The sequence below is a fragment of the Strigops habroptila genome, chromosome 1, assembly GCF_004027225.2.
Source record: "Strigops habroptila isolate Jane chromosome 1, bStrHab1.2.pri, whole genome shotgun sequence".
NCBI classification, from domain to species: domain Eukaryota; kingdom Metazoa; phylum Chordata; class Aves; order Psittaciformes; family Psittacidae; genus Strigops; species Strigops habroptila.
Genome location: NC_044277.2, coordinates 87,461,974 through 87,474,404, shown reverse-complemented (window position 1 = coordinate 87,474,404; position 12,431 = coordinate 87,461,974). Strand labels below are relative to the sequence as shown.

The window sequence follows — 12,431 nt, the reverse complement described above, 5'->3', positions numbered from 1 at the left end:
TTTGTGTGTGAGCAAAGTAAAATCGGGAAAAGATTCCATTCTTCCCAACACTGTAATGAACTGCACGTACCAGCAACACTTCAACAGTGCCAGATTTAAATACCTCTGCCCCAGTGGAACACTAGCTTACTCTACCATTTACTTCAACAGAATTAACATGCTACAAATAAAGGGAAAATGGGAGATGGCCTGAAGACACTTGCACAAACAAACTAGTTCATTTGCTCATAATGACTTTGTTACTTAACCAACGTCGAAGTTTTAAAAAACTTAAGTGTCAAGAAATTGGCTGGATAGAATCCAGGAGCAAGAGCTGAAGATCAACTTAGATAACAATGAAGGGTTTAACAATTAAGGCAAGTATACCTTTCAGGAAGAAAAAAATCCTGACCAGTACAGTCCTCTACAGCTACCAACACTGGAAGCTGCACAGCATCCAGAATTAAACTCATTATTTGTGCACACAAACTCAAATGGACCTTCTGGTATTCTTTTGGGGTAAGAAAAGGAAAACTCTTCCTGCCTTCTAACACATCTTTCAGATATGGAAGCCAAGTACTTGTGCAGTTCTAAAATTACTGGCAAGAGTTAAAAAAAGCAACCCCCTATGCGTTGACCAGGTTAGAAAAGCAGTAGCACTTTGCACAAGTAGAAACACATCTAGAGGCGCTTGTCTATCCTGTAACCATCCACCGATGACAACAGGGCTCACAAATAGGTGCAGCCCAATCTGGACCGAACACCCTTGCCCTTATCGGCATTTGCAGGTAAGCTATGCTCAGCATGCAGGCACGACTGCTAACACAGTAAGCAGCAGCCGGCACTTTGAGAGAGCCTGCATACAAACAAACCCTGGTCACCAGGATCAGGCAGGCATGCTAACAACCTATTCTGGCACAGCCCTCCTTCCCTCCTGGATTCCCTTTTACGAGCAGCTTTCCTCTACAGCCAGCTTTGCATTTTACCCACTTTCTATTCTTGCAACCGAGCTAAGATATTCAACACCATGTGATACATCACAGTTTCACATGAGAGCATCACTCCCTGTGTCCATTCACTACCCGTTATTTTTACCCGGCTGCTCTGGATTCCCAGTCTCCTCACACAATGAGCTCCCTGATGTGAGCTGACCACTTCTAGGCCAGTGTTGGACTCGCACTGCTCTTCAGATGTTTCCCCATCTTTTGTTTCTGAACAGAAACTTCAGAAAGCACTTAAAATGCAGTTCTGGTCTGCTTTTGCAAGCCAGCATGCAGATGCTCAACCCACTGATTCCACTTCTCCATTTGCTCAGTAAAAGGATGCATTCACCAGCTTGCTTGCATATCCTCTCCTCTGCCATATCAACATTAAGAGTTGCATTGTACCGCAGACTATTTTTGGTCCTAGCATTTACCAGAGCTGGATTTCATCGCCACCAGCTGGCTCATGGAATTGCTCCTGCAGTGAAAATGCTGCCAACAAAGATCAGAATTTGGTTACTAGTTCCTATCAGCAAGACATCGAGCGAGCAGCTTGCAGAGCAAAGCAGAGCTGGAGAGTCAGCCAAATCAGCAATGCCACACAACTGACCCTTGTGCACCTCCATCCTTGGCTATAAGAAGTCTTCTACAGCATTGACTCTTAGTACTCCGTAACTCTAGCAGCAGTTCCTATCTAAACTACCCTTGCTGGTACAGTCTCAGAAAATGCCTAGAAAGGGAAGTATTATAGTGTGTCAAAAGCAAAGGTCAAGTAGGTCCATGAATCTCTAGAGTGCTCTCCATCCCTCTCTTGGTACTTAACAACCATGTAAGATACAACCACCTCAGAATTATCCAGCTGCATTAAAAGAGCACAGTATTTCATATTTTGAAGTGTTAACAAGGAATGAGGCTTATCCATGTGCACACCAACAGCTGTCACAGAGATGGTGCATGAATACTACTTGTCATTCATGCTTCAAGTTTCTCCCAGTAACAGAAGTGTCAACTACTAGGAAAAAACTTCCTCTCCCCACCATGAACCCATAGTTTTGTCTCACAACATAAACTGCAAACAACATTTAGTTTTCAGCCACATTCACTCTTCTAAGTTTGCAATAAGAGGGTGTCACTAATACCCTCTTCCCACAAAAGGCTGACCATGCGTAGAAAGCAACATGCTTCACAAGAATTAAGTCAGCAGGATTATTCCCTACTATATAAGGAGAGAAAAGATAGAAAGTGTATTCCTAAAGCTGCTTAAGTAGGCATTGGCAGAAACAGGAATGAAACTCAAGGGGCTTTTTCTGGTGGTTTTTTTTCTTTTATATCCTGTACCATCTACTTTTACTCTGTCACATTGCTGCTCCATACACAACTTGGTCTTGTACTAGTCTTTTCTACTGGTGCTAGTGATTGAAATCATCTCCATACACTTTAAATTTCCATTAATTTATTTTCTTAGTTACTTTATCTCCCCAAAGCCTATGTGCAGAACTGTGCTGAAGAACAGTTTTCCCAGAGGCTGGTGCATGGTAGCGGATCATGCTGTTCTTCCCAGAACAGCCTCTGGGAAAACTGGGCAATAAACATAATATTCTAAGTAGTTGGAATCATTTTGACTCAAACCCACCTCCTTTTGTCTTGACTTAAAAAGGGCTGCTCATGTGTATTTGATATAATGATTTAAGATGGGGACATAGGCCCCAGATGCCTTGCAGCATCCCACTGCCTGGTACCATGCACTGAAGAAAGGGGATGTGCTAGCAAAGGGGAAAACATGGTGACCAGCCTGCCTGAACCACAAGCTGCACTTGATATCTTGTGAAACAACTTTCGCACAGAGTCCAGGACACCATTCCTAGGGCACTTAAGTTGTCCACTCCTAGGTGTGAAGCCAGGTGTGAACACCAAGACACAATGACAGCATTTTCCACTTGGGAGTGTTTTTAGAAACAAAAGCTCACAGCAGTTACCCTGGCAAAACTGGATGCAAATGAAAACAGTCACCAATGGTCAGGGTATCCTGACACTTTCCATTCCAGGAACTGAGCTATTCTGTTGCTATGCCTGTTACTGATCTAACTGTTCAAAACAACAGCTTTCCATGGTGGCATTCAATCTCTAGCCAATTTGACTTTACAAGTTTTAGCAAAACTTGGGTCAGCTGTTTTGAAGAACAAGGTAGACTGTGAATGGCTTTTGGTTTTCTTTGTTTGGAAGTTCTACAGAAGCACATTACCCTGGGGCAAGAGAGCTGCTTTTGCTGTCCTTGTGAAAATATGCCTGCGAATTGGCAAGTTACAAAGCTTAATATATTATATCACTGTTTGGACATGCTCCGTAAAAGGTCAAAAAACTTAATCTACCCTGAATCCATTCATGGCAACAGGCATCTACTGGTTCTGGTCACTAGGTCAGCTCAGTGACTGAGGCAGACAGCGTCTTTCACACTCTGCAGTGTCTATTTTTTCTTGTAAGAAGTTAGCAAAACCAAATCCCCTAATTGAAGGCAATGCCACACTGAACCAAATGTGATCAGAAAGCCCCTATAACACCCATTAATTTCCAGGCTTTTACCACATTCAAACTGCACAACTATCCTTGCCAAGTTCTAATGTTGAAACATGTCTCCAAGAAAGGAGACATGCCACAATATTACCACCTCCCTCCTTCTCTCCTCAGGAAAATACATGGGCATGAGAGGCAGCATAAATCTCTCTGCTGCTGCGAGGAAGGAAAAATTAAGCCACTCTTAGCTGCAGGTACAGAGTGCTGTAAGAAGCCTCCTGGAGGAGGAGAGGAAATATAAAGGGTATGCTCTGGTTACAGTGAAACCCAACAGAGGAATTCTGTAGTGCATGTACTTTTTTAAAAGCCACACATTTTACTTTAAGCCTGTTCCACTGTACTCTCCAAAGGAAGGAGGAGAAACCTCACAGAGCGCCTCAAAACGTTTCTCCCCAGGAAATCCTCCCATCTCCTTTGCACTGCTGATGTTGCTCAGAGCTGCCTGTCAGCTGACCTTTACAAGCACGTTACCATGTTTGACAGCAACCCTCCACCACAAAAGTTTCCAGAGAAGTTACCCTGCTCCTCGAGGTTTCTCATTTTCCCTATTGGCTGCAGAGCGTTTCAGTGCTCTGCTAATTATATCAGCACTCAGATACAAACTCACCAAAATAGACGGTGTCCTGAGGCCCCAGCTGCAGGGAAACAGGCGTCTTCTTTAAATAATCCAGGTAGAGAGGGTGAAGGGGGTCAGAAAGCACCCCTGAGCCACCTCCCACTGCAGGCAACCCTGCAGGAACCAGCTCATGTCACTAATTAGGGTGCAGGTCCCAGGGCTTCAAAGGGACAGAGACTGACCAGGGGGGGTAATGCCATGAAGGAGATGCAATGCCACAGCCTATTGTCAGCAGCACAAAGGACCCTATTATTGCTCCCAAGAGCAGGGCAGTTCTTACCGTAATTAGGAGACAAAGATGCACGATTTAGGATTTTACATAATCAAGAGATACTCTCCCAAGCGGGAGCCCCTCTCACACAATCAGTGGATTAAGTACTGTTTATTCTGCTGCAAGTAAACAATGAGGTGCTCCCTGCTCGGGGCTTTACATTAAAAAGCAGTACTGGGGAAGACAATGCAGGGTGTCTTTTCATCTGGCTTTGAACAGCTAACCCCGTGATTTAAAGTTGTTCATTTGACAGTATCTGGAAGGGTAATGGCCCACCCTGTAAATTAGCTGCTCACATACTGATCTGGGAACTGCCAGACAGCCTTACCTTTTCTGCTGCTTAGCAGAGGGGGGCCCGGGACAGACAGACTCGGGCAACTCTGAGGGCAAGAGGCTGTATTGACACAACAGCACTACAATGGCAGGATTAAAGGACCACAAGGAAGCTAGGCAGAAGCTTCTGCCCACCCCAGCACATTATTGCTGCTGCTGCTGGGGATGCATCCCTGAAGGGAGGGAGGGAGGTTGGTACCACCACCAAGGCAATGCATGCTGGTGCACCGCTCCAGAGCTGATGTCCATAATCGTTTCTATACTAACTACTGGGGGAGCAAAAAGCAGTCAGACGTTTGCACTGTGGTTTACGAAGAAAGGCACGGCTAGGGAGATTGAGCAACGCTTACTATTGGTCATGACAAAACAGTCTGTGCTGGGCTACCTAAAGCTGTAGCTCCAAACCAAGCACCAGACCCAGAGCATCTGGCTCTGGGATACCTGCCTCACAGAAGTCCTGGTCAAGTGACTCTACTTTTACAATACTGGCAATAAAAAGAGACTGAGGGTGTTCTGCTCCCTGCCCTTTGCTAATAACACAGCTGCTAGGCTTGTTTGTTTGAACTTTGAGGAGAGTTCTTCCTCCTTGTCTTCTACAATAAGGAAACACCAGGATTTGATGAATACCTTCTAACATTTTGCAGTTTGCTCCCCTGCCACGAGCACACCCATACACACTTGCCTCCTGCTCTAATACTCTAGCAAAATTTTCTCTTTTCTTCATCTCTTTCACTCAAAAAAACAACCTTAAGCCTCACCAAGAGGAATCATTTCAGTCATTCAGGACAGAATGGCATGCAATGTTCAGCGTATCTTGTTGACTCCTACAGTCTTGCAGAACCCTGGGAACCAGGGGATTACAGCCTCTGCCTGCAAAGGGTTTTAACCCATTTCCTTTGGGATGAATCACCTTAACAGCAGCCCAGACTGCTTTGCTTACCAGAGGATTTTCTGTTTGGTTAGGCCAAGCACACAGTGTCATTTTACTTGTCTAGACTAGGACAAAAGGTGTGTTTTAAACCACATAGGCAGGGCAAGTTGTGTTTGAATGTGTTAGCTGACCAGGGAGAACCACAGCTTCCTTGTTCTGTCCTATCTCCACTGACACATCTTAAATTACTAAAGCAAGTACCTGACAAAAACCCCTACCATTATCTAGACAAGTCCATGAAGACCAGCATCCCAGCACCACCCCTAACTGATGCCCACACAGCTTGACAATCATGGCTTTGATTTAGGGGCACATTTTAGTCTCTGTTGCTGAACCCAGTCAAGGGTAACAAAATCCATTTCAGGAGAATATTATCCAAAAGCAAGTCTCCTATCCTAGAGAAAGAGTTGCATGAAGAGGAAGAGCATGTTTGCACGGCCAGTCCGTCTTTTTGCCTTGCCGCAGCAGACTGCAAAGCTGACATGCTAGAAGGGTATTCATTCTGTTAACTTTTATCCAAAGCGAGAGAATCCACCTGTTCTCTGAGGTCCAAGGCACAGAACTTTGCAAAAAGGTCATATCTTCATAGAAGCTTCAAGTGAGGCTAATGCCAGGGTAAGTCTAACATAACAGCCGCTTTCTCTAAAGCGTCAAGTGTATGGCAAAACTATCTGACTCTCTTTTGTGGGAGTTTCAGAGCTCTTGTCAGAGAACAACTGGTTCAGTTTTGCTCTATAACGAAAATTTACTTCAGAAACAGCAAATTCCATTTAGTTCACTACTATTCACTGGACAGAGCTTTCCAACTCCTTTTCCCAATAATTACAGCACTTACAATGACTTTAAAAAATGGTTTTACACATATTTACCAAGGTTTTCTTAAAAATAGAAAATTTAATAGAAGTAATCCTATTTAATAAAATAGGATGGCTCTGCTCCATGCCATTCTGTTAAGAAACTGCATTCAGGAGAGGGTGTTGACACTCCAAGATGGTGAATTCTGCACCCTTCTGAAAAGATCATTGGAGTTCGATGTCCCAAAATAAGCTTAAAACACTAACAAGCTTCTGCAAATGGACAATCTCCTTTTCTAAAACAGCAGCTTTCCTACATGCTTAAACCAGACTTGGAATATCTTTTATATCCTCATGTATCTGGCTCTACATTTTTCTACGATAAAAAACAGGAAATAAAAAAGTATGAGGAGTCCCACAAGGCAATTACTTGAACCAAAACAGAACACCCAAGCACCTTCCCAAACAATTAATAACTAATTTTTCCTTGTTAAAAGAAGCTGATTTAAGCCAAAATCCACATAATTCTCTAACCTCAACAGGCAGAAAAGCATAACACATTTTATTGAAAGTCTGGAACCAGAAACTCATCTATCTTCGCTCACTCCCACAACAGACAACAAAACCTCTATATCCAGCTGCCTTCTTGTCCCCAAACAGAATAATCTCAGAGGTTGGTACCTGAATACTTTTATCAAGTTTTGCTTAATGTTTTAAGCATCTTTAGTTTAACTTGTTAATATTTTGTCATGTTGGCATTCTGCAATTTTATCTAACATCACTGATGGGTTTGGAGGGGAGGAAGGGATGCTTTAATTTCTTCTAAAAACATTCCCAGCTATTAACTGGCAAGATTTCCTGTACTTGAAAAAAATAACAAAACTAAGCCCTACACCACCCTGGCGACACAAGATGAGGCAGAAGCATTTAAAAACCTGTGCAAAAAATCAGGAAGGGTGCAGGGGGGTGAATGGCTCCTGCCCCTCCCCAGCAGGCTCTCTCAGGCCACCTGCTGACCAGAAACACTCTTGGGACTATTTCTTACCTCAGTGAATTATCTGGATGTGTCTCCATGTGGGACTCCAACCCATACTTGCAAAAAAAGTCTTTGAAACACACTGGACAATGATAAACTTCCTCCTCAGCCTTCTTATCCCCTTCACCGGAGTGACCATCCTCGACAACCTTCAGAGAGAAGGGGGAAAAATTCACTAGACCAAAACTTAAGCAACTAATCAAACATGCAATCCATTTGAAGTCCTTCTCTTAAAAACAAAGTAGCAGGCTTCAACCATAACTTTGCTGCAGGCGACCAGAAATGACTCATGTTGGTAACACAGAGAGGGTAAGCAACAGAGCCTCTGTGTGTGCGTGAGAATGTGCACGGGAGGAAAGGAGATAAAGTGTGCAGCTAAGTCATGGATACATCAGTTCTAACGCGAAACTGCAATCTGAACAACTTATAAACCCATATGTTTATATACCACTGAACCAGCATCCCTCCCCCTCTAGAAAGCCAGGCGAGCTGTCAGCCTAAATTATTTATGCCACTCTGATACTGCCAACTGCTAACTCAAGTGGTCCAGGGAAAAGCAACGAGTTTTCTGTAGCCCTCTTCTGATTACAGGGAGAAAAGCATGCACAGAATGAGGGATATTGTATTAAATGGAACTGCTACTAGCTGGCCAGTTAGAGATAGTAAGTGGAAAGGGTCGAGTTAAGTTTGGCAGCCACCATACATTTTGTACAAACGACTGAAATGCACTAAAATGTTTCATAAACAAAACTCAATGGAAATGTCTGGCCTTCAAATAAATATTTTTCTGGTTTCTCTTGCAACTCCAGTAATGCAGGATTATGCTACTGTGAAAGGGAAATGTATTACAGATTTTTTTCTCCAGTTCAAGAAAAAACAGACTTAAGCTCTTGCTGCTTTTGAAGTAAACACTAGTTTTTTACAAGTTCAAATCATTATCCTGCAAGATTACTATGAATTAAACAGGAGAAAAAAACAACCTAGGGGAAAAGCTGCAGTAGCAAAAGAATAGTTCATCCTCTTGTCATTCAATGTCAATTATCCAATATAAATCATCAGCAAACCCAAATTTAAACAATAAAGAATCAAAAAAAACCCCCAACTTTCAATTCTTTCAGTCTCTGAAATGAGAAATTACTTGTCAACCTCAGACAACAGTGTTGCCTACACAGGACAAGCATGGCATCTTAAAATACATACAGGGCTGTAAGAAGCCCACATTTTAGTATTTCCATGCTGACTGCATGATCTCAACAGCTGACAGGAGGTAGCCAGGAATGTCTTTTGATTCATGCCCCATAAAGAACCTTTTTCGCAGGTATCCTCTCCTCTCTGTCCATTTCAGCATCGTGACAAAACTTCCGTTTCGAAGACAATCGCCTGCGCTTCAGCGGTGACGGGGGAGTTGTGGTCGCTGTGCTGTTCGGATCCTTCTCATGAATCTTCATGTGCCTGAGCAGGAGGGGGAAGAAGACGGTGTCAGCAGCAAATCTGGGCAGAAAGTCAGAGTAAACTTTAATGCCAACACCACTTCTAAGGTTTGCCTTTAAACGATACCAGCAGAGATCACATAAACCGGACTGAACTTCTGCAAAACAGCTGGGGCACAATGCGGCATGGGTCCTTTGCAGAACGTGGGACCGTTCGGGACCACAGCAGGGAACCCTGCAGCTCTCCCCCATGTCCCAGCCCATAGCATGGCACTTGCCCTGCTGGCATGTACCCCCATGAGAACCCTGCCTGTCCCCCAACATCCCAGATGCCTTGCTTCTGCCTAATACTGCACAGCAATCTACATGCCCTGCCTCCCAAACTGTTGGAGGTCCAGTAAGCAAAAGCCTAAAGCTTAGTGTCCATATCAACGTAAAAAAAGCCTTCCATCTTCAGCTGGTCTCCTTTTACAGTTTTTATACCCCAAATGGATCTGTATATGCCAACATCAAAGCAACACTTCTTAAATACATTTATTTCCTTCTCTTCCTTAACACACTGCTGTACCCCAACACTGAATTTCAACTGCAACTTTGAAGTCAAGATATATCTGGTCACACTGTTAAGCTGCAGCAGGTATGGCTTGCAAAACTCCATTATTGACAAAGCATGTTCACAAAACCTGCTTCCCCAGGAAAACAACTATGTCTTGTCACAAAGACACTGGGAAGCGGAGAGGAACAAAACAGCTCAGGAAGCAATCTCATGAATATCTGCATACCTGACCTGCCTGCCTCTTGGTTTTCTGTATTTGCAACCTGAGGAAGACACTGTTGCCTAGCTCCCTTCAGTTAGGTGAAGGGTATTGCACCTGTGCTTCTTTTTCTCAATACTCAAAGCTCCATTTTTATGTTTTTTTATGTATGGCCTTTAGCCTCACTTCAAATTTACAGTGCTTTTGAAAAAAAATCAAACTTATGCTCTTACAGACAAGGCAAATTTTTGTTTCTAATGGCTAGAAATGGGAGTGCAGGAGAGAGTTGCCCTTTGTCCATACGACTGATTTCAAAGCAGCAGGAGGGAGACAATGTCGACGGCATTTGGGCACATCCTTCAGAAGTCACACCCACAGCTCGGCTCAGGACTGTGCCATTTAACTCGACTGCATGCTATCATGTTCAAACATGAGAGAATGTTGTAACCTAGACGAGTCTCCTATGTCCTCATAACTGCTTGGATGTTATGACATAAAATCCGTTTTAGTTTTGGATGCCAACGGCATGATGCTTCAAGATAACACACTGGACCAAACTGACCCACAGGCAGACTAGGACTAGAACTGCTGGGAGACTGTCTCCTCACACAATGCTATTTTTAATGTTTCCTTTCACAATCACTGAACCTTTAAGAAAAAAAAAAAAAAAAGGAAGGCAGCTAAATTACCATCTCAAACTACAGCCAGGCTTCTGAGGGTGTTCTGCGGGAACAGCCTCAAGCCAAAAGCACCACACGTACCAGAACTGATGCGGCATTAAAATGGATGTCAGCTACTGCCTGCTTTCAACACCCGGCAAGGCTGGGGCTGTTCAGAGGACCAGTTCCACATGACAAAAATTGCGTGAAAAATAAATGGCCAAGTAACCCCAGTAACCCTCACTGGTCACACAAACGGTGGATGGACACTGGTGACACCTGCCAGTCACACTGTGGGAGGCTCTTAGGAGGGAGCATCTGTGTGCAGATGTGCTCAGCAGGCTGGGCACAGCATCACGGAAACTTTGCTTAGTTTCTGTGACTTCTTTCCCTGCCGATCACCCAATAGGAGCAGAAGGAAGGTTGAAGCTCTGAGGGTTTCCAGGTTTGACAGGACCCAGGGAGAAGTGGGAGCACTGACGCAGCCTCCAGAGCGCAGCACACTCCCCTGCCTTGGCCCTCTGGTAGCCCTGCCACCACAGACACCGATGCTAACTGATTTATCTGCATGAATCCAGTGCTACCTGATCTCACAAAATCTGCAGGGAAGGCACCTACAGGTACTGCACTGCCTCATTTTCTCTAGTCTCTCCCCACGCACATCCATGGCACTGATCTAACTTCTCATGCTAGCTAGAGCTTCCTACGGGTCAGGAATCAACAGTGTGAGGAGCAGTTGTCTGTATTCATGCAAGAATAAGGGTGAAGAAGCCAGTTACTTGTTCCAAGGGTTTCTGTCTGCAATGGTCGAAGCTAAAACACAAACACATCTGGGAACAAAACCCTGTAGTGTTCAACTGTACAGGCAAAGCGAAACCTGGAAGGTGGTTTGTTGGTCTTTTTTTTGTTTTTCTTTCTGGTAAGGACTGCTTTCCAGTTTCGATGAGCTCTTGAAAGTTAGACAGCAATGTTTCCATGTGCCTTTCTGTCCCCCCACCCCAGACACACACACATGGCCTACATGCTTAACCTTCTAGCAGCTTGGCTGATGCACAGCTAGTATTACTTGGCTAGTTACTTTTCACATAGCTAGAGAGCAAAAGCAGTCAAGCTAAATCACATTCACTCAGAAAACAAACAACAAAAAAACCTGCTATGTATTAAGCGTGGGACTTTTTGTTCCTATTTTCTTTTAAAGTCTCTTTTCTGCCAATAACAAGTATGCAGAACTCCTGTTTAGTAGCTACCTATGCAAAACAGTTTCCTTAGGGCTAAGTTCTTTCCTCCTACTGATGTCCACCCATTGAACTCTCTTCTGATGGAGTGCTCCTGCTGGAGAGGGGTGCAATGGCACATCCACAGCATATCAACAGGAGAAACTGCTGAGACCTCCAGGTTAGTGCCAGTCCAACCTGGCACCTCCACCTGGCATGACCTAATGCATGCAAACACACTGGCTCCTGCAAGTCCCAGAAGCAGGCCAGCCGTGTTTGCAATATAATGTATGTTAATAAGACAGGGCTTGCTAATGTGGATGCAGCACCACAGCGATGGGGCTTTGCTACGTCTGGTGTCAACTCATGGGCTGCCCCCAGCCTGCAGTTCTTCCTGCAACACGCACGCTTTTGCCATGCCCTAAAAGCCAGAGCGGAATCCGTACCCACAGCAAGGAATGTGGTAATCCCTTCGTGTTTTAGTTTTGCATATTTGAAAGGAAGCAGCCTGAGCTATTGAGCTATAAACAGGAAGACACCCTGACTGCACCTTTGACTTTTAGTCTGTAGGTCAAATATCACAGCCGCTGTGATAGCTCTCTGCATGCGATCATAAAGGAAAAAAGAAGAATCTGAAACCAAAGCAGCAGGTTCCAGAGTTCTCAAGAAGAGTCGCAACCTGTCGACAATACAGCCAGCAGGTTTGTTCCTTTGGCAGGTTAAGCAAGTTTCACTACATCAAGTCAAGGGTGGAGAGAAAAGAGATTACTAGAGCTACAGCCCAAGATAAGCGGGAAGATAAAGCTGAGCAGTACAAAGGATAGACACAATCTTCATCTCTATTTTACTTTGCAACATG

The 12,431-nt window shown here is 44.2% G+C and overlaps 1 protein-coding gene across 9 annotated transcripts in view; it reads right to left on the bottom strand.

Moving 5' to 3' along the window:
- Positions 1-12,431, bottom strand: part of RREB1 (ras responsive element binding protein 1) — a 127,712-nt gene that overhangs the window by 36,267 nt on the left and 79,014 nt on the right. For all 9 annotated transcript variants that reach the window (XR_003993671.1, XR_003993673.1, XM_030500872.1 and 6 more), the window contains 2 exons: positions 8,822-8,966; positions 7,524-7,663 (listed from right to left, as the gene is read on the bottom strand). Coding sequence is in view for 7 of the 9 variants with exons in the window: in XM_030500872.1 (XP_030356732.1) it covers positions 7,524-7,663; positions 8,822-8,966 (285 nt within the window). In the remaining 2 variants the exon portion in view is untranslated. The remainder of the gene's footprint in view (positions 1-7,523; positions 7,664-8,821; positions 8,967-12,431) is intronic.